The sequence below is a fragment of the Protobothrops mucrosquamatus genome, unplaced genomic scaffold (genome assembly GCF_001527695.2).
Source record: "Protobothrops mucrosquamatus isolate PMUCROS unplaced genomic scaffold, P.Mucros_1.0 scaffold2582, whole genome shotgun sequence".
Classification (NCBI taxonomy): domain Eukaryota; kingdom Metazoa; phylum Chordata; class Lepidosauria; order Squamata; family Viperidae; genus Protobothrops; species Protobothrops mucrosquamatus.
In genome coordinates this window covers 64,509-87,570 of record NW_015388638.1, presented here as the reverse complement: position 1 = coordinate 87,570, position 23,062 = coordinate 64,509, and the positions used below count along the sequence as shown (strand labels likewise).

General features: G+C 40.3%; 1 protein-coding gene across 2 annotated transcripts in view; it reads left to right on the top strand.

Annotated features, from left to right (window-relative positions):
- SLC35F3 (solute carrier family 35 member F3) overlaps positions 1 to 23,062 on the top strand; it is a 105,614-nt gene that overhangs the window by 39,065 nt on the left and 43,487 nt on the right. The window contains exon 3 of one of the 2 annotated variants that reach the window (XM_029285946.1): positions 2,845 to 2,849. The exons of the other annotated variant lie outside the window; for it this stretch is intronic. Within the exon in view, the coding sequence (XP_029141779.1) occupies positions 2,845 to 2,849 (5 nt within the window). The remainder of the gene's footprint in view (positions 1 to 2,844; positions 2,850 to 23,062) is intronic. 2 annotated transcript variants of the gene reach the window in all.

Below are 23,062 nucleotides of genomic sequence, written 5' to 3'. Positions count from 1 at the left end.
TGTAACTCTAGATTGGGCAGGGGACGTGCTAGTGAATTTTTTAGTCTAAATCAGGCAATTAGAAAATGTGAGTGTGAAAAAAAGTGCATTGCACATACGTTGTTTTAGACCAGGTATACAATAAAGTGAGTAGACATGAATTACGGAAATTTTGCATAAATATATTGAAAGTAGTAAACGTACGTTAAGCGTGATATATGAGTGAAGTAAAACATGAATGAATGCTTAAGGAATGGCTCTTCATTGAGCAGAAGTTAAAATAAGGATATATGATGTCTTTTAATATATTTAGGGATAATATATATGGAGTACATCTGGTGGTGTTAGAGGATTGTTGATTTAAAAATATGACTAGGCATGTATATTTGTAAGCAGAAGGTACTTCTGCTTGCTTTGTTTATTGGCTGAGAACCAGGATGATCTGTAATGGATCTCAGATTGTACGATGCAATGAGGAATGTGCAACTGAAAATAAATTTATTGAATATCATGGTAAATAGGTCTGACAGGGGAAATGGAATGAAAGATTGCAAGTTGTATGCAATTGGCAGAAAAGTGGAAGTGAAAATAAATTAGTGGACAGAAAAGTTCCAATATGTACATATGTGAGTGGAAAGGTAATTTATAGTTTATTTCAAGAAGTAAATGTTTCCCCAAAGCATTTAAAATGTTTAAATCTAACAGCATGCTGTACTTTATTATACAAAGGTGAGAATTTGATATGTCAGAAAAACATGAAAGTTGAATGCAGAGAGAATGGGGTAAAGAGGCATATATGGTAAAACAAGAAGATACAGAATCAAGAATGAATGGCTACTGGATGAATGTGGACAATATGTCAAAATGGAAGTGACTCATTTGGTCTTGTAGAGAGAATGAATTAAGTTTGAAGTACACAGCAGGGGGAGGGAGGGAAGGAAGGAAGGAAGGAAGGAAGGAAGGAAGGAAGGAAGGAAGGAAGGAAGGAAGGAAGGAAGGAAGGAAGGGAAAAAGTTGTAGACCTGATAAAGTTGATGACATTCTACAAAAAAAAAGCTAATAAAAAGCTTAAAAAACAAAATGCATTCTGTTAATCAGTGGATGGACACTGTAGAATATTAAATAAAAATGATTTACAATTTACAATAGTAAATGGGAAGATATAGTGAATAGTGTTGTAAAATAGGTTTGGTTATATTTACATAGCTTTTATCCTTTTGTCGCTAGGTTCCTTTGCTTACTACATTATAGTCTTTTCTCTACACTTTGTATAACATTGTTTGCCCTGAAAGGCCCAATGGGTAAATAGATAGTATACATGTGTATGACTGCATGGAAATACTTTTAAGGCACTGTTAAAAGTATAAAGTATACCATCTTAATGATATCTGGTTCTAATTTCAGCCCTACATTAGACAGAGGTAAATTGTCACTCCAGGTGACAGATGTTGGGTGGTATGAAGAAGATACCAGCCCTTAATTGATCCTTTTCATTAGAGGACAGAACTTAGTCATCTCTAGACAATCTGCGCTGCATCCCCTAAGTTAGCTAACTGCTCCCAATTAGCTGGAGGAGGCTGTCCCATCACCAGTGTTGAAATATGATATAATTGCCCATCTGTTTGGTTTCTGCACATGTAATACGGAATGCCAGAGTGGTGAAATGTCTCTGGTACACACATCATTGTGCTAGCATCTGAAGGCATGTACAGCAACCAGGGACGCTTTAACAATGAACAAACTCATNAGAGCCAAAATGACGTTTTACCACATTGTTCACCATGACATATATCCTTGCTGTTACAAGAAATGAAAGCACTTCCGCTTAATCTCTTAAATCTCTTGGAAAATCTCAAAAAGCTGAGTTAGAGTAAAAATTAGAAATGGAGAAGTAAAACTTAGTAACAAATTCTTTACTAATTTGAGATCCAAGCAATCAGTTTAATTATAATTAATACCCTCCAAAATTATTTCTTTCTTGATATATTAAAATATTTAAATTCCAAAATGATGATTTAATTTTATATGCCATAGAGTCAGTGTTCCCGATTACACGCTATAACTCAGTCTGTGATTATCTCAGAATAATTTAGAGATGTAATTAATCATTTTATCAACATGTTGTATCCTTCTGCTCCCTTCCCCATTGACTGAAAAAGTATACCTTAAATCTGCTTATTAACAACCCACATCAAGGTGCCAGTCACAGCATGTTTGGTGAAAAGCATGCCTTGCCATTGATGACTGAAAACTGCAGCCTGTTTTAAATAATGTTCCCCACTGTTATATCAATAATGCTGTTATTGATGACCTCATTCACTTCAGAACAGCTAATGGTCTTCACTTAGTAAAACTCATTTTATCATGGAACTGTCCTCAACATTTACCAGTTGTTGGTAGAAAGAAATGTGAGAAATATATACATTATATTTCCCCCATTTCTTTCTACCATATATATCCTGCTTCCTCGGCACCAGTTCTTGAGTGCATTCACCATCCCCTTTCATTGTAGTTCAGTGGTCTTCAAACTTGGCAACTTTAAGACTTGTGGACTTCAACTCCCAGAATTCCTCAGCCAGCCAGTCCATGAGTCATAAAAGAGCCAAGGTTGCCTACCTCTGGCCAAAAGCAATATATTTCCTGACCCGTGTCAGCACAAGTAGCATGGTTTGCCTGTTGCATTTCAGTCGCCACAGACAAACATTTTGACCGCAACTGTGGGGTGGAATGCCTGTGATGGTGGGATGTCCCCTTTTCCTCCAATCAGTGATTGTTGGCCTTCTTTTCTTCTTTTCAGGCAAGTAAAAAAAAACACTAATGGTTGGTTTCTTCTTAAGTAACACACTGACAGAACAGTGTTCACAGATGAGGTGTCAGATTTCTGACTCTTTCTCCTCCTCAGCCAAGGGAGGAAGAATGGAGAAAAGGTGGTGTTACCAGTCCATCAAAGGGTGCACCAGAAGGAAGGTGTCCAGTACTATGGGAGACAGCAGAGGGGAACGCATGCAAAATGTCCGTGAATGGGAACCACATGTCCTGCCCACAAATGGAAAGCAGTTGGTGCTTGCTTTCCAGGCACAAGGAGTAATAGTGGGGGAATCACCAGTCGATGTGGTAAAAGTGGTGTGGACAGAGGATCAAGTCATTTCCATGACCAATGTAGAGGAAGGTAATGAAATGTGGGAATGGATTTTTTTTTTAGGAGAGCCTCATTTCCAATTGGTTTATTCCAAGAAATCAAGCAGCTACAGTACATGCAGAAAAGCTTTTACATTACAAGGGCACTTTGTATAGTTTTATGACTATTATGTTAACTATAGGTTATATATATTTTCTGCTGCTATTATGTTTCTTTTTCAAGTTGGGGGGGGGGCTCTTTGGCTTTGCTTCGTCTGCAAGCTGATCAGTGGTGTGCTAATAAATATATTTACCCCTGCCTCCATTGCTACAACTGTGTTGTGAGCCCTCAAAGATCTGACTAGTTTACTAGGAATCCCAGGTCATCTCCGTTCTCAACCAGTTTGCAAAATTCCTGAATATTTAACAATTGGCTATTGTGAGCCGGTATGAGCTGGCTCACCATTGAAGCTGATATAGCTTAGAATGTTTAAAAATAGCCCAAAAATGTCTAATAACGGAGTTAAGTAATATTGCTAATCTTCCTTCAACAGGAAAAAGGCTGTATGTACTGACTCCCAAGTGAATTATAAATTGGAGTAGAAATAATCTACAGAGGTTTGTGCTAGCAAAGAAACTCTGTAGTAAACCCCAAAGAAAGTGATTGTCAGAAAACATAATGTTGTCCAGTCACACAGCCTTCAATGCATGATGCGTGCATTTTGTGGAATGATAGTTGTCTCCTAAGTCACCTTTATCCCATGCATCTTCAAGGCAGCCCACTGGCAAATGTATTTATTGAACACTACGCAGAGGAGTCCAAATATTTTAAAGCAATTGAAATATTTTATACAGAGAAAGGGACACGTATAAATTTTATGTACAGGTAGTCCTCGACCACAACTTAGCCCAAAATTTCTGTTGCTAACTGAGACAGTTGTTAAGTGAATTTTGCCCCATTTTATGACCTGTCTTGCCACAGTTGTTAAATGAATCACTGTGGTTTGTCAGTTTAGGTTAGTTAAGTGAATCTGGCTTCCCCATTGACTTGGCTTATCAGAAGACCACAAAGGTGATCACATGACCCCAGGACACTGCAACCATCATAAATATGTCATAAGTCACTTTTTCCATGGACGTTGTAATTTTGAACATTCACTAAATGAACTGTTGTAAGTTGAGGACTACCTGTATTAATAAAAAGCTGTTTCCCTCTGCCGCAAAAATGGTCCCATCAATCTACAAGAGAGAGGGATCAGGAGGTAAAGGGTTAGGAAAAGAGAGCTTACAGGAGTACTAAAATACATCTTTGGAGGGGGGAAAAATCCTAAAATACCTCAAAATCCTGTTGGGGCAGAGCATGTTCAGTGGGCATGCAATGCCAAGGAACATTTCAAGTTAAAATAATGGAGTAAACATTTGGAGTTAAAAATGGTGAAACAGAGTGATTGGCCACCTGTACTTGGAAGAGGACGCATTCAGCCCAAAATGTTACTGCAGGATTCATTTGCAGGAATATAACTATAGGCCTTTCTCATGCCTAAGCCCAGTTATAGCATCAAAAATATTTCAGGTTTTATTTAATAATTTCTTACTAAGGAGAACAGAGGTGAGCTTTCTCATTTCATTCAGCAACACATGGCATTTATCTAATATGAAAGTGGCAGTGGAAACAGATGGCTTAACTGTGTAATGATTTTGCCTTGGGAATCCTTCTGGACAGAATGAAGGATTTTAGGGAAATAATTAAGAAAAACAACAAACAACCGAATCTGCGCAGATGGGCAAGGAGTGTAATTATCAACAGAATTTGAAATATATAAATGATATTGATTGATGGATGGGTTGATTGATTACATTCCATCAAGTCATTTTTATACTCCTAGCTATCCATGTAGTGGTTTTCTTGGCAACATAAGATTATTTAAAATGCTCCTCATATGTGAAATTTATCAAAACTAGTAGTGAAATTTTAATCTGTACTACCTACATGCCTTGAATTTGCTCACTCTTCATAATGGAGGAACTTGTACTACATGGCCTTAGTAGATAGACTAATGTAACCCAGCTTTCCTTTTACCCTGTTATTTCCTAAATGAAGTTTATTTTATTTCACATACAGTAAGTGCTAGCCTCAAATATACTATAGTGCCAATTTTAAAGTTTGATTCTTTATATATTCCTTCCATTGTGCAAAATTGTCTGCTCAGAATAATATATGGCTTCTCTTTGAAAGTTGGAGATTTGTGACAGCCTTTATCATTTCTATGTTTGTTCAGATCCCAAACTAATTTAACATGGATGTGAACTACTGTTTAAAACTCTCAGATTGTGTGCAGAGCTATCACTGGGAATAGAGTATTGACGGATTATAAAACTATAAGTAACATTTTACAGTATATAAATCTATTCATGTAAATATCTATTTTATGTTACAAAGTCTAAATGAAAGATGATAGATTATTGACCATGTTAGTTAATATGTGCATGATTTCTAGTACATTTATGGTACATTCTGAAAATGAATTTTCTACACTTCCATTTGAAAAAAAAATCTTATTTAATATATTATTATTATCTGACCTTAAATCAGCTAGTCAACTTTCTGCTGAAAAGCAAAATAACTGATGTAAATTTATTCAAGCTAATGTCAGTTTTCTCTAGTGACTGAAATATTAAGATCCCCTTAGGTACAATACTGGGTTTTAAGATGACCAGAAATAATTCATGAATAATTCTACATTCTCTGTGTACTGTATCCTAGATAAATTTTGAATACTTTAGAGAGTTAGACTACTTTTGGGTCCAAAAAAATATTAGTTATTCCAGTGATTAATTTTCTGGCAGGCATTCTGTTTTTGTTTGTTTTTTCTTATTTTGCATTCAAAATAAGCTTCTCCATAAAACCATGTGCTGTGCCACTAAACTCTAACACAGGGTCCCCGGTACCGGGCCACAACATGTCAGAAACCGGGCTGCACAAAGAAGCAAAACCCCATCTGCAGGACGCAGGCAGCACGCAAAACCATGCCGCCTCCGATCCATGGAAAAACCTCTCTCCACAGAACTGGTCCCTGGTGCCCAAAAGATTGGGGGCTGCTGCTCTAACAGGTAAAAGCATGGTACATTTGTTCCTAAACAAACAAATAAACAGATCTCCATGTCTACTGTGAGATTAATTACATAGCCTATCCTAATATATCTTAATTTATTATTTCAGTTGCAATTATTAGAATTTGATTGTTTTATTGGATTTTGATAAGTGAATGTAATTGATAATGGAAGAAGGTGAAGTTAAGTTACCTTGGTTTTACCATGGGGGGGAGAATTGTCTTTTTAGGACAATTCTACAGGTTAGAGTGTGCAGAATAGTTGGGAGTCTAGGCAATGGGAATGTGTTTTAGAAGAAAGGAAGATTAAGAGGGAGTTGGATGTTACTAAATGGGAAAGGATTGACTGATGGGTAGTGGGAAGTTGGAGTGAACAGGAACATCCTGGGATTAAGGAGAAACTTCCTAACAGTGAGAACAATTAACCAGTGAAACAGCTTGCCTTCAGAAGGTTGTGGGTGCTTCATTACTGGAGGTTTTTAAGAAGAGACCAGGCAGCCACTTGTCTGAAATGGTATAGGGTCTCCTGCTTGAACATGGGTTGGACTAGAAGACTTCCAAGGTCTCTTCCAGCTCTATTCTGATTGATATACTTGATTAGACCAGGGCTGGAATGTGAGGTAGTCCCAGTTTATCCTTGGACAACAGTGGAGGCAGCAAAGAGTTGAATACAGGCAGAAACAGAGCTTGCCTCTGGGGTGGTTGCTATTAGCTTGGGGCTCCTATTGTGAATTAGATGGCTATGAGAAAGACAGCCAGGCTGACCTATATATGAAAATGGAGTCCACCATGTGGACAGTGGCCTGTTGGAAACTGGGGAGAGAGATGAAAACCAGGGCAAAGATTGAAGAGTGAGTGATGTGGGCAGCATGTGTCTGAACCCAGAGAAGTGAGATGCCACCAACTGAAAGCTGCTCTGGTGGAGGTTCCTGGTGGTCAAGCTAGTAGTCATACTTGAAGACCATCAGTGGAAGATTGTACCGGCAAGCTTGGGAATTGATTTCAAAGGCTAGATTGGGATTGGGACATGGACTTTGAGATCATGCTCCCTTGGTTAGAGGCAGAAAAGGAGCCCTGCACAGTGAGAAAGAACAGAAAAGGAAGAGACTCTGACCTGTTTAGATGCCAGGATAGAGGTGCATAGGGAGCTTTTGGGGGCTCTGTGTAAATTTATAGCTAGAGGATTTTTTGAGGAAGTGTTAAGGCAGAGGTTCTCAACCTGTGGGTCGCGACCCCTTTGGGGGTCGAACGACCCTTTCACAGGGGTCGCCTAAGACCATCGGAAAACACATATTTCCGATGGTCTTAGGAACCGGGACACCGCTCCGCATCCATCTCCGCATGGCTTCCTCCGCCATTTGCAGAGAGAGAGACAGAAAGGCACTTTCACTTCCCTTCTCTCTCTCTCTCTCTCTCTCTCTGTCAGGGAGACTTACCTCCTGCAGGGCTCCTGATTGGCCCTGCGCCCGGGTGCCCCACCCCCTGGGAGAAGCACGGCCAGGGCCTCGTGGCCTTGGAGCCGCCTGGGGAAGCCCTGGGATCCCTGCTGGGAGTGGCCCGCTGGAAGCTTCGCTGAGCAGGCCAGCCCTCCCGCAAGCCGCGGCCCAAGGGAGACCAGCCCCTGCGATCCCTAACCACCCCAACCATTGGCCCCGCTGGCCGGAAAGGCGTGCCAGAGTCCAGGCTGCCGGGAAGGAAGAAGGAGATGCAGCAATGGTAGGAGAGGAGAGCCTCCTCCTGGGGCCCGGTGCTGGCGGAGGGCAAGGCCCGGCAGCGCGGAGTCACGGCTGGGACGGCGGCGGCTGCTTTCTCGCCCTCCTCCTCTCCTTCTTCCTCCTGCTGCCCCCCGGATGGCTTGGGCGGGTGCTGGGGCAAGAGGGGTACCTGGGGGGAGCAGCCGGGCTGGCAGAGGGGCTGGCAAGGGCCACGCGGCACCAGCCCCCACCGTGGCTCCATCGGATGGACGGAGGGCGAGGCCGGGCAGCACGGAGTCCCGGCTGGGGTGGCTGCTTCCTCGCTCTCTCCTTCTTCCTCCTGCTGCCCCCCAGGTGGCTTGGGCGGGTGCTGTCCCCACCGTGGCTCCATCGATGGGCGGAGGGAGAGGCCAGGTAGCGCGGCGGGGGGCCGCCGGGCCGGGGGCGGCGGGGACCCCCGATGATGCAGCCGTGCCATCGCCGCCGCCACCGGAGCTTCTGCCTCCCGTCCTCCCCCTCTCCACCCATTCAACTGAGGACGCAGTGGAGGCCGGGCCGGGTGTGGCGGGGACCCCCAACAATGCTGCTGTAAGAGAGAAAGAGAGAGAGGAAAGAGAGAGAGAAAGAGAAAGAGAGAGGAAAGAGAGAGAAAGAGAAAGAGGGAGGAAACAGAAAGAGAGAGAGAGAAAGAGAGAGAGGAAAGAGAAAGAGAAAGAGAAGAAAGAGAGAAAGAGAGAAAGAGAGAGGAAAGAGCGAGAGAGAAGAGAGAGACAGGAAAGAGAGAAAGAGGAAAGAGAGAAAGAGGAAAGAGAAAGAGAGAGAGAGGAAAGAGAGAAACAGGAAAAAAGAGAGGAAAGAGGGAAATAGGGAGGAAAGAGAGAGAGAAAGAGAAAGAGGAAAGAGAGAAAAGAGAGAGGAAAGAGAAAGAGAAAGAGAGGAAAAAGAAAGAGAGAGGAAAGAGAGAAAGAGGGAGAGGAATGGCGCTTCTCCAACCAGGCTGGGCAGAGCTAGCCAAGCGGCCTTCCTGTCCCCCCTCCCCGGCCAGCTGGATGGGGGGTTGGGGGTCACCACAACATGAAGAACTGTATTAAAGGGTCACGGCATTAGGAAGGTTGAGAACCACTGTATTAAGGCAGTAATGTGATATGACATTTAACGAAGAGTCTTGGATTATTGCTTCATGTATCTGCTTCAGAAAGGATTTGTGGTTTTTTTGAGAAGGGGTACAATTGTCTTCTTCAAATACTTAATGTGTCAGTGCCTTTTTGATTAATTTTCCCTGTTTAGAAAGAAATGGTGATGAGATTTCTCTTGAAGAGGCCATCTCAAAATCCTGATACTATTAGACAATCTATCTAATTCTCAACCTTTCCCATTCTGAGCAGGTTTACTAAGAAGAGAATGAGGAATCAAATGCAGAGGATTCTAGAAGAGGTGGATTAATTATTGCATATGCCTACCAGTATAAATTCACGCAGGGATATAGAATGGAAATAGTCAACCTTCCTTAGCTTCTGTGATCAGCCAAAGTCAGTTAGATGCTGCCACCTGCTGACGTGTTTTTTTTACACAGAGCAAATAACAACTGGTGGAAAAGGCTATTAAGCAGGAAAGCAATAATAACAAAAAAGTTGAATAAAGAATAGTATTTCATTGTTTAGATTAACAGAAAATTATAGGTCTGACTTTTTAAAATCTGTTCCTGGGTGATTCTCTGTGTTGAATAGGAATATCGCAATAGGCTACGAAAAGAGTTGCATATAGCAGGCTGCTTTATATGACATAATGTAAGTGTGCCAACATTTGAACGCTCTTTTCAATAGGCTATGACAAGGCAACAATTTATAAATCTGAAAGAATTTTTAAAGATTTTCTCATTCTTATTCCTTATCAGAAATTTATTGAAGCTTTAACTAGTGCTTTGGATTATATTCCTTGAGTGGTCAGGAGATTTTACAGAGTATTTTCTTAGAGCCTTTGCACTCAATTTATACATTATAAGTGATTAGGAAAAGATTGAATTGAATATCGAGATAGGCAGGCTGGATCCAGTGAGGCAAAAATTATTATTTCATCTTTCTTATGCATTTTATATATTTTGAAGTTCTAAAGACTACTGACAGTGACAAAAGTATAAAACAATACAGATGGTATGAAGACATATGAAAAATCAAAACAATACCTACATTATTACAGTCATCAGACATTGCCAATAAATGTAGCATAAGCTCAGCTTCCTTTTGTTGTTGTTGTTAGTTGTAAAGTCGTGTCCGACCCATCGCAACCCCATGGACAACGTTCCTCCAGGCCTTCCTGCCCTCTACCATCTTCTGGAGTCCATTTAAGTTCACGCCTACTGCTTCAGTGACTCCATCCAGCCACCTCATTCTCTGTCGTCCCCTTCTTCTATTGCCCTCAATCTTTCCCAGCATTAGGCTCTTCTCCAGTGAGTCCTTCCTTCTCATTAGGTGGCCAAAGTATTTGAGTTTCAACTTCAGGATCTGGCCTTCTAATTTATTCCTTTGGATTATTATAATTATTTATTATAATTATAATTATTTATATTTTATATAAAGTATTCCTTTGGAATAAGTCTATCTTGACTATTGAATTAGGGTCAAGAGAGCTGCTGATCTGATCTCTTGGGAAAGTTTGGTCTATACCAGGGGTAAGCAACCTTGGCTCAGGAATTCTGGGAGTTGAAGTCCACGAGTCATAAAAGAGCCAAGGTTGCCTACCCCTGGTCTATACAGTGTCCCACTTTCCATCCGCATTGATTTCAGTTCTCATGAAGGGAGCAGAGGAAAAAGTTTTGTTCACAGACTTGAACCTCAGATTTACCTGAGAGGGCAGTGGGCCAGACAGTACATATTTTTTTATGTTGCAATTAGATGCCACTACATAAAAAAATACTTGGAAGTACAGTATTGATTATCTATGTTTAGGTCCCAGTACCCATAAAGTACATAAACATGTAAAAAACAAGAAAAAGTGAAGGAAATGATTGGTCCATTAGTGGGGGAAAGTGGCAAGAAGGTGACAAGCAACAGGGAGAAAGCAGAACTATTTAATTCATTTTTTGCATCTGTCTTTACACAAAGGGAAAAAACAGACCAACCTACCAAAAATAGTGCCATAAAAAACAGAATAGAAATGCAAGTAAAGATAGGCAAGAAAATGGTAAGTGAGCACCTGTCCAGCCTAGACGAGTTCAAATCACCAGGACCAGATGGATTACACCCCAGGGTTTTCAAGGAACTGGCAGATGTGATCTCAGAACCATTGAACTATATTTTTCAAAGATCCTGGAACACTGGAGAACTACCGGAGGACTGGAAAAGAGCTGATGTAGTTCCCATCTTCAAAAAAGGAAAAAAAATGGACCCAGGAAATTACAGACCTATCAGCCTGACCTCAATACCTGGGAAGATTCTGGAAAAGATAATCAAACAACGAATCAACGAACACCTAGAGGCAAACAAAGTCATTACTAAAAGCCAACATGGGTTTGTCAAAAACAGATCATTCCAGACAAATCTTATTGCATTCTTTGACCAAGTGATAAAATTAGTGGATCAGAGGAATGCTGTGGATATAATTTACTTGGACTTCAGTAAGGCATTTGATAAAGTAGATCACAACCTACTACTAAGATAGAAAAATGTGGGTTAGACAGCATCACCACCAGATGGATCCGTAGCTGGCTGACCGGCCATACTCAGCGTGTGGTCCTCAATGGAACCGCATCTACATGAGGAAAGTGTGTAGTGGGGTGCCTCAGGGCTCTGTTCTGGGCCCAGTACTCTGCAACATCTTCATCAATGATTTGGACGAGGGGATAGATGGGGAAATCACCAAATTTGCAGACAACATCAAGCTGGCAGGAATAGCCAACACTCCAGAAGACAGGCTTAAGATACAGGAGGATCTGGACGGACTTGAACACTGGGCGCTATCTAACAAAATGAAATTCAATGGTGAAAAAAGTAAGGTTCTACATTTAGGCAAGAAAAACCAAATGTACAGGTATAGTATAGAGGGTACCATGCTCAATAGTAGTAACTGTGAGAGGGATCTCGGAGTCCTAGTGGACAATCATTTAAATATGAGCCAGCAGTGTGCTGCAGCTGCCAAAAAGGCCAACACAGTGCTGGGCTGCATTAACAGAGGGATAGAATCAAGATTACATGAAGTATTAATACCACTTTACAATGCCTTGGTAAGGCCACACTTGGAATACTGCATCCAGTTTTGGTCACCACGATGTAAAAAAGATGTTGAGACTCTAGAAAGAGTACAGAGAAGAGCAACAAAGATGATTAGGGGACTGGAGGCTAAAGCATATAAGGAAAGGCTGCTGGAATTGGGTATGCCTAGTTTAATGAAGAGAAGGACGAGGGGGGACATGATAGCAGTGCTCCAATATCTCAGGGGCTGCCACAAAGAAGAGGGAGTCAAGCTATTTTCCAAGGCGCCTAGAGGCAGGACAAGAAGCAACGGATGGAAACTAATCAAGGAGAGAAGCAACCTGGAACTAAGGAGAAACTTCCTGACAATTAGAACAATTAACCAGTGGAACAACCTGCCTCCAGAAGTGGTGAATGCTCCAACACTGGAAGTTTTTAAGAAGAGATTGGACAGCCATTTGTCTGAAATAGTATAGGGTTTCCTGCCTGAGCAGGGGGTTGGACTAGATGACCTCCAAGGTCCCTTCCAACTATTATTATTATTATTATTATTATTATTATTATTATTATTATTATTATTATTATTATTATTATTATTATCTTCTGAAGCCATTCATATGGTTAACATTTGTGTAAATGAATGACATTGACTCTTTTGGGTTCTCATGCCCTTATCAGTGTTGGAAGGCAGATAAGAGTAACAGAATCTTAAAAGTTTGATCACTTTTTTTCCTCCTGTAGAGGAAAAAAAACCCAGCCTGAATCAGGGAGAACCAGCCCAAGTCTCTGCTTATCTATTATTAGGTCCTGGGTGAGAGGGGCCTTATTACTGGCCCACCTGGCAATCAATAGCAAGAATTGGAAAGCAGGGCCATTGAGGGTACAATGAATGGGCATTGAAGCATAGCTTAAGGGCAGAATACAGAATTGGTATGGGACACAAAGGGAGGGGGCAAGCTGCATTTCCAAAGAGCAGCTTGCCCCCTCCCTCCCATCATATCTACCTCTACCCATCACTACCATGATGTTATTATCTACATCTTGCCCCAGGTACACCAAGTCTCCCAGGTCTTGCCCTGTCCCAAGATCAGAGGACCCATCTAACAGGAGATGGGCTTGAGGAGAAGTCCCCCCCCCCAATCACTATAGTATAGTGGAAAGGGCCCTATCCTCCCTTGAGCAAGGATTCCAGGATTAAGTTTCTTAATGAACAGGTTCTACACACAAGAAAGCTTAAACACCTGTGATCTCATACAGCATTAAAAAAAATAGCTAGCTAATTTGATTTGCCAGTTTACTTCTACTTGGAATGCAGCAATCCCTGGTCCCAGACTATCAGTTTAGCCCCACCACCACCCTTCACCCACCCATAAATATACCATGCCATACTACTTCCCAGGTTCACATCCCCTGTTATTGTGCAGCCAGAGGGATAAACAACACTCTCAAAGCTCTCCCAAACTAAAGCAAACCAAAGACCACTACTGCTCTTACTTCCTCTCCCCATCTGGAGGGAGAGCAGAACCCGGTCCTTCATATTATCTGCTGACATCTGCTCTGCTGCTCAAACGTCTGTTCCTTTTCACATCCAAATTCTGTGCTAATATAGATGAAAAAAGTACAGAGACATACTGGCATTAGATGGAATACCTGGCATGCTCTGCTTTCTCTCTTGAGTCCAACCACCACATACAAAAGTCAAGGTGATTTGACAAGCTTTGCAGCAACCACAGGACTCAAGCTAACTTTTTAGCATAAGCATTGACTGGCTCCATCCTGCTCCAACAGCTACAGTACTCTGCACTGTCACCCAGGTTCCTGCACCCTCCAGAACACTGAGGTCAGATTGTCCTCATAACCTCTCAGTAGGGAGATCAGTTTCCAGTGGGCTCACCTGCCAAGGCTGCTCAGTTAGGAATCGTTGCTACTCTGTTGCCACTACTCACTGATTGATCATCAACAGCTGATTGGCTGTGCCTCTAACCCAACATCGAACTGATTGGCAGCACTGGCATTGCCCTGCCACTAGCTCTCCAAATGGACCATTCAACTGCATAGTCCTGTCCAGTTCTCCATCTGTTGCAGGCTACCAAATCATCTGGGGGCCATTCTGGAGCTATCTACTGCAGTCCTGGTGAACCTCCACAGCACCAGTTTACAGCTCAGATGATACTGAAGACCCTCCTCCTCCTCAAGTCTTCATAATATACACACATCGCCTTCAACTTATTTCACCAGCAAACTTCCAAGGCCCCTCACTAGCTCCAGGCCTGGCACCAGTATGAAAAACTTACAGTGTAAATTAATCTTTTTTTTCTATATCACTTTACTTAATAGATCCTGATCGTGTCACTGATTGCTCAGATTTAATTGAGGGGTCCTTGATGCTCTCTGAGCTTGGTTGTTTTCTTGCAGAAGTTTCCTTAACCAAATTAGGTGACATCATTAGTGCACTGATGATGTCATCTAGTTTGGGCAAAGAACGTCTGCAAGAAAACAACAACAACAACAACAACAACATCATCATCATCATTTTCATTTTCATTTTCATTTTATTATATTTATACCCCGCCCTTCTCCCGGAGGACTCAGGGCGGCTTACAGCCAGTTTAAAAACAATTTATACAATACAATACAAAATTTAAGAAAATGATTAAAAATAAATATTTAAATAGGCCGCTTCTAATAAAATTTAGTTAAAACCAATTTAAAATGCCCCTAGGCCAGTCCTGCCCGCTGAAACNACAGAGGAGCAACCCCTGTCCCGGGCCCTCCAGAGATCATTCACCAATGTGACCAATGCCGTTTCCGTGCTGTATCCCGGCCTGAAGCCCGACTGGAGCGGGTCTAGATAGACCGTTTCCTCCAGGTGTCGGGGGAGCTGCCGCGCAACCACACTCTCCACAACCTTCGCCACAAAGCGAAGGTTGGAGACCGGACGATCATCATCATCATCATAATATAAAAAAGCTGGAAGGGACTTTGGGGGTCATCTAGTCCAACCCCCTGCTCAGGCAGGAAACCCTATACCATTTCAGACAAATGGCTGTCCACTCTCTTCTTAAAAACTTCCAGTGTTGGAACATTCACCACTTCTGGAGGCAGGTTGTTCCACTGGTTAATTGTTCTAACTGTCAGGAAGTTTCTCCTTAGTTCTAGGTTGCTTCTCTCCTTGATTAGTTTCCATCCGTTGCTTCTTGTCCTGCCTCCAGGCGCCTTGGAAAATAGCTTGACTCCCTCTTCTTTGTGGCAGCCCCTGAGATATTGAAACACTGCTATCATGTCCCCCCTCATCCTTCTCTTCATTAAACTAGACATACCCAATTCCAGCAGCCGTTCCTTATATGCTTTGGCCTCCAGTCCCCTAATCATCTTTGTTGCTCTTCTCTGTAGTCTTTCTAGAGTCTCAACATCTTTTTTACATCGTGGTGACCAAAACTGGATGCAGTATTCCAAGTGTGGCCTTACTAAAGCATTGTAAAGTGGTATTAATACTTCACGTGATCTTGATTCTATCCCTCTGTTGATGCAGCCTAGCACTGTGTTGGCCTTTTTGGCAGCTGCAGCACACTGCTGCTCATATTTAAGTGATTGTCCACTAGGACTCCGAGATCCCTCTCACAGTTACTACTATTGAGCAAGGTACCTCCTATACTATACCTGTACATTTGGTTTTTGTTGCCTAAATGTAGAACCTTGCTTTTTTCACCATTGAATTTCATTTTGTTAGATAGCGCCCAGTGTTCAAGTCTGTCCAGATCCTCCTGTATCTTAAGCCTGTCTTCTGGAGTGTTGGTTATTCCTGCCAGTTTGGTGTTGTCTGCAAATTTAATGAGTTCCCCATCTATCCCCTCGTCCAAGTTCAGAGAGCACTAAGGGTGTCTCATTTAAACCCAGAGCTATAAATATTCTCCTCTATCAGATTTAATTTTCAATAATTTATTATGAACAAAATATGCAACTATTTATGGCATAATATAGTCAGTCTGCATACAAGAAAAACTTTCCTTTGTGTCAGTGAAAGGAACAGGTTTGTTTACTTGTTTGTTTATGCTTTAGAATGTCTACATTCCTAGAAAGAAAATGAAATTGCTCAGAGAAATCTTTTTTATTAGTAATATTTAAATTCTAAATATTAGTAGTAGAAAAAGTCCCCCTTTTCTTCTTGTCTCCATTTTAGGTTTCTTTGAGGGGAAAAAAAGGATGATCTAAAATTTTATACCAATAGCATCTGTAACTCCATCTAATTTGACAATAAAGATATTGAAGTCGTGGATAGTGTTTGCTTCTTAGGTGTGAATAGCAACTGCGGTGCATTTATCCCTACAAAGATCAGAAATGTAAAGGCTAAGTTTTATCTGTGATACTCTATGGAAGCAAAAGTTGGACTTTGAACAAATAGGATAGAAAGAACATTAACATTTTGAACTTTGGTCATGGAGAAGACTTCTGAAAACACTATGGCTAGCCAATGAAACAAATACTGTATATTGTAGAACAAATCAATCCTGGCATAAATGACCTAAATCAAATGACCATATTTTGGACTCATTATGTGAAGACCTACCTAGCTGTTTTGAGAAGTCTATAATGTTGAAAAAGTGGAATGAAGAGAACCAGTGGCAAGGTGGATGAAGTTGGTTATACTGGTAACAGATACACTGTTGCAAGATCTTCTAAAGGGTCAGATTAGGGATAAATTATGCAGGAGAATATGATCTATGTGGTCATAATAAGTTGATGGCATAAAATCAGTACAGTATAAATTGTAAACATTTGCATATGATATTTGTATATAAGTTGAAAACACGCTTATAGTGTGAATACTTACTTTTGAATGTATCTTGGTGCTAACTGTATCAGTATAAATTAATACAATAAAAGAAATCACAACAAAAAGCACAATCACACCATATATCTCTGTGAAGTAAAAAATCCTAATCATCCATTATTCTTCCACAGTTAACAAGAGATGATTACTAATTGATTAACTAAATCATCCCCAAAGAAAAGCTCATTATTCATAATTCAAATCCTCAACAGATTGAGTACAATTAAATAGATAGATCTCCTCAGGGCATTCTTTCATTTACCAAAAAAAATAAAATAGAAGAATATTTCCTCTGCTATTCTGTAACATTCATTCATTCATTATTTCAATAGACCTATGTAGGAGAATGTCTGACACAATCATGATGTTTTCTGTCTAACAGCTTCCTTACAAAAACATATCTGGATAGTCAAAGTAACTACATAAAATGGTGGGGAAATACAATAGGGAATTGCCTGAACTTAATTGCTTCTGAGGCATCACAGTTTATTTTATGCCATTATATAAAATGATATTTTTTTATTTGTATCAGTATAAGTCATTGAGTCCACAATATGGAAAGTAATCCAGATTTCAGAAATCTTCTTGACCCCCCGTCCTCCAAACCCTCCAATTAGGCTTATTTAATTTTAATAGCATTCATCATAATCAGGAGATGAATGATACTGAGGCCATAACAACAAAAAACTTCTTTTTCATTATTTCTTCTAGACCAGGGGTGGGGAACCTTGGCTCTGTTATGACTTGTGGACTTCAACTCCCAGAATTCCTGAGCCAGCCATGCTGGCTCAGGAATTCTGGGAGTTGAAGTCCACAAGTCATAAAAGAGCCAAGGTCCCCCATCCCTATTCTAGACCCATCTAATTCAGCATTTTGTGTTCATACTGACAATCAAATGAATTTGGGAAGCCTATGAGTCTGGGAGTGGAGGGCAATAGCTTTTTTTTTTTTAAACTGATCCTTAAAGTGACTAGCATTTATGGCATTCTGCCTTAATTCGAAAGGTAATAAAGTATCTTTGTTATTAGTACTCATTAAGAATCTGCTCCTCCATGAACCAATTTAGCCACCTTTAAAATCCATCCAAATTGGTTGCCACAGTATTAGGAATTCTATAATCTACCTACAGTAGGTGTTGTGAGAAAAAGTATTTCTTTCCTTGACCTCGAATCTCCCTGTATTTAGCTTAAATGAAAGAGTTTGAACTGTAACACTACAAGACAGAAGCAATATTTCTTTCTATTCACATTATATCCAACTGATTAACTTTCCTATTCCTCAGGTTTATGAAATGATTACAAAATAGTTGAATACCTTTCCAAAATGTCTGTCTGATTAAGTTTTCATTAATATGAAACAGTGAAACAGTAGTGAGACCTAATTTATAAAATGAGACTCAAACTTGTAAATTTAATCTTCCTCCCTCCCTTTCTCCCTCCCTCCCTCCCTCCCTCCCTTCCTCCCTCCCTTCCTTCCTTCCTTCCTTCCTTCGTGTGGCCTTCAAATTGTTGAATTGTGGCAACTGTGTGGACAAGTCTCTGCATTTTTCTTGGCAAGATGTCAGAAGTAGCTTGCCATTGCCTGCTTCTTAAGGCTGAGGGAGAGGTGTCTGGCCCAAGATTATCCAGCTGGCTTTGCACCTAAGGTAGAAATCGAACTCATAGTCTCCCTTTTCTAGCCTGGTGCCTTTACCATGAGACCAATATGGTTCTCTTTCTCTCTAATATGCTCTCTAGCCAATATAAATGTAAAACTGTGCCTGGACACGTTTCTGAGTATTATCAACAGAATTGGTAAAAGGTTTTGATGTGTGTCAAGAATTATTACCATCTTCATCCACTGGAGTTCAGAGGAGACAGTTTGACTACTGAATTGTGAGATATTAAATTCTGTCTTATAAGTCCATTAGCATAAAGCAGAATTTAATATTTCACATTGTAGTAGTTAATTAAACTGTCTCCCGGCACTGGCTTACAATGTCTATTCTGGCTGGCAGAAGCTTTGTAAAGTTCTAAACCGAGATTTCATTCATCCCTGCTTCACCAGATTGCTTTAACTGTAAACACATGACATTTGACTTAAGCTAGTGCCTCTCCATTCCCTAAGTCACTTATTTATATTTCTCTTCCTAACCATCAAATCAGCATTTCCCTTATTACAGCGACGCACAATCATTAAATGGTCATCAAGATTGACATTTCTAGGAAAACTGAGCTCCACACAATGGGTAAATCAATTGAAAGATCTTGGGGATGGATCAAGGTTGTGTTTCTACTGTGATGTACCGACAATATTTTAAGGTCTTCCATTACGATTTGCCCATGTTGTCTACTTCAAACTGGCAGAAAACCTTAGTTTTCAGCTGCCATGACCAGAGGGCATTCCAATTACTATAAAAAAGGGACTTGGGGTGAATGCAAGACTGCTTAATGAAACAGATGGAAACAAAGAATTTAAATTATGACTGCCAGGTATATTTTTTTAATCTCTGAATCTGCTTGTAATTTTGTGATCCATCAATCTATCAGTTCTTCCCAACTTATTTCAAGCAGATGGTAAACACTGTTTCAGAAGGCAGGGGTGGGATGGATGACTGCTACTATTAACATGGTAGGGAAAGCATGTAGAATAAGACATCTGTATTTTTTTCCTTTATAACAAATACAGGTAGTCCTTGACTTACAACAGTTTGTTTAGTGGCCGTTCAAAGATACAACTTCACTGAAAAATGTGACTTATGACCATTTTTCACAGTTACGACCTTTGCAGCATCCCCGTGATCACGGGATCAAAATTTGAATGCTTGGCAACCGGTTCGTATTTATGACCATCGCCTGTTGCGACCTTTTGACATGCAAAGTCAATGCGGAAGTCAGATTCACTTAGCAATCGGGTTACTAACTTATCAATTGCAGTGATTCACTTAACAACTGTGGCAAGAAAGGTTGTAAAATGGGGCAAAACTCCCTTGTCTTAATGGAAATGTTGGGCTCAATTGTGGTCGTATGTTGAGGACATGTTGCAACTCTGTGTTTCTGTGTATATGGATGCATGTGTATATGGAATGTGAGAAGGAGTATTGAATGAATGAATGAATGAATGAATGAATGAATGAATGAATGAATGAATCTTAGAATGAAGAGTACACAGGAGTTTGAGACATTGCACAGCTGCATCTTTCAAATCTGCATCTTTGAGAGAAACATTTTTGGTGTGTTTTTTCCACAAATCCAAGCTGGATCTGATTATATTCAAACAGAACCTTTCTTTAGACATCCTGTCCCCTCCCACCAATTTTTTTTAAATGTTTTATTATTTACACATTATAAATTTCCACAAATTTGGTACTAATGATTTTTTCCCCCAAGAATTGGGAAGTAACAATTTATGTCCCACTGCAATCTGTCTTTAGATAGTTTTTTGCTGATAGACAAAGTCTCATACTTTCTACCCAATTTCAGTCCAGTGTTCCATTGGAAAGAATAAGAACTAATGATAAAATACAAAAGTTTTCCTGAAAGTGTGCTCCATATTTCTTGCAACAATAAGAACAAAGAGTGTGTAAGATAATTCACTAGATTTTAGAAAGGAAATGAGGTCACATCAGTGGTTTCCTCAGTAATTGCCTTAATCTTAGTGAGCTAGCCCTGCAGGATTTTTTTACACGTCTCCTGCATTTGTGATATTATTGTACTAGGAGTTTTACTCTCAAGAAAGTCGTCCTTTTTTTAAAGGGCCTGCTCTTTTTTTAATTTATGCTAGCACTGTTTATTGCATAAGAAGTGCCTGAAGTAATCAGAGTTTCTTGAATGAGATCTATTTTGTGTCAGGTTTTTTTCCTGTAGCTGTAGCAATAGCTGCCTTCCCTCCATTTTCATTTGAATAAGTAAAAATGTAAATTAAACATACAAAAATGTGAAAGAGATAGATGGGAAGCTCAGTGTGAAGTGTATAGAAAAAATGTGTTGTTACAGAAGCTTCTTTTTATATGAATGATTCAAGGATATGTCAGTTTAAATGAATTCCCCTCATACCTTTCCCATCTGCAGCTCTAAAAGTGCAAAGCAGTGGGGAGAACAGATTGGGAGTTGTTCATTAATTTTCTAGCAAAAAGTATATGTACCCCCACTAGATTCAAACAATGGCTACGACAGCAGCCAAATGATGCAGTGTTTCAGGCATGAATGTGAATTTTCAGAAACTGAAGTGCACTTTTGTGGAAATAGGTCTGCCCCTATTTCCTTGATTCTGAGCAAGCATGCATGGAAGCAACCTTTGGAAATACCTCTCCTATTCTTAGTTCCTCTAAATTTGGGGAGCAAAGGAAACAAAATCCCAACTTGTAGTTTCTCATTTATTCCTACCTGCATTTCTACTCAATATATACTGCTCAAAAAAATAAAGGGAACATTTTACCATGGAACTGAAGGGGTTTGCGTTCCCTTTATTTTTGTGAGCAGTATATATCCCAAAGCTGATTTTTCATGTTACTTGTTTTTAATAATAATAATGATGATGATGATGATGATGATGATGATGATGATGATGATGATGATGATGATGATGATGATGATGATGATAAAGTTGGAAGGGACCTTGGAGGTCATCTAGTCCAACCCCCTGCTCAGGCAGGAGAAACCCTATACCATTTTGGACAAATGGCTGTCCAGTTTCTTCTTAAAAACTTCCAGTGTTGGTGCATTCACCGTTTCTGGAGGCAGGTTGTTCCACTGGTTAATTGTTCTAACTGTCAGGAAGTTTCTCCTTAGTTCTAGGTTGCTTCTCTCTTTGGTTAGCTTCCACCCGTTTCTCCTTGTCCTGCCTTCAGGCGCTTTGGAAAATAGCTTGACTCCCTCTTCTTTGTGGCAGCCCCTGAGATATTGGAACACTGCTATCATGTCCCCCCTCATCCTTCTCTTTGTTAAACTAGACATACCCAATTGCAGCAGACATACCCAATTCTTTTCTTTGAAGACGTTTCGCTTCTCATCCAAGAAGCTTCTTCAGCTCTGAAGAAAGTCCAGTTGCCTCATGAAAAAGCACCCTTGGGATAACTATGACCTGGATGACTGAGAATCTCCATAGACATTTACTCAATGTATACTTGTACCAAAGGCACCCATGCATGAGCATATATGCAAACATTCCTGGGCTAGAGTTCTAACAAGAAATTTTGAGTACTGTTGTTTAAATGCCGGTATATGCTACATTTTGTAATAGATGCTTCAGCAAACACCAGTCAGGTATTATATAAGCAAATGTGAAACCCAGATATCCATTTCAAGGAGTAATGGCCATGGACAGAGGATCCCAGCAACTGGAGAAATGTCAGAGTAGCCTGAATTGTCTAACAGGAGCTGGACAATTCCCAATACCATCACCAATATTGAGGTGTCACACATCATTCATATGGCCAGAAGACCTTGTCAGGAGAGAAAGGAAAGTGCTATATCAAAAGCAGGAAGAGCTGAATGCAAATATATCCAGTACTGGCTCTGCAGTGGGCTGGAGATGTGATGGTGACATCATCAGGACAGCTCTTTAAAAACAGTGAATTAAGTATCTTTTTGCTGCAGAGAACTTCACATACAAAAAGATTCTATTTTTAAAGTAATCGTATTCTTATTTGTTCATGGAAAACATAGAGCAATGATGAAAAGCAACAAAGTCATTCAAAATAATTTAGTAAGAGCTGGATATCAGCCTGGCTTGCTCTCTAGACATGTAGGCTATTGATTCCCAGGTTTCCCAACTCTCATTGCCATTGATGAGAATTCTAGGGGTTGAAGTCCATGCATCTGGATGGTACCCAAGTTGGAGAAGGTTGAGCTAGAGTTTACTTAAAAGTATAGCCCTTCATCATGGACACAAGCTCATATACATTTTAAAAATCCAGATCCTTTTCGGAGCCTCTGGATGTCCTTCCTTTAAGTATCATTCAATTATAAGATTTAGATTTAGATTTAGATTTTATTAAATTTATACCCCGCCCTTCTCCCGGAGGACTCAGGGCGGCTTACAGCCAGTTTAAAACAGTAATACAATACAAAATTTAAAAAGATTAAAAATAAATATTTAAATTTGGCCGCTTCTACTAAAAATTTAATTTAAAACCCCTTTAAAATACCCCTAGGCCAGTCCTGC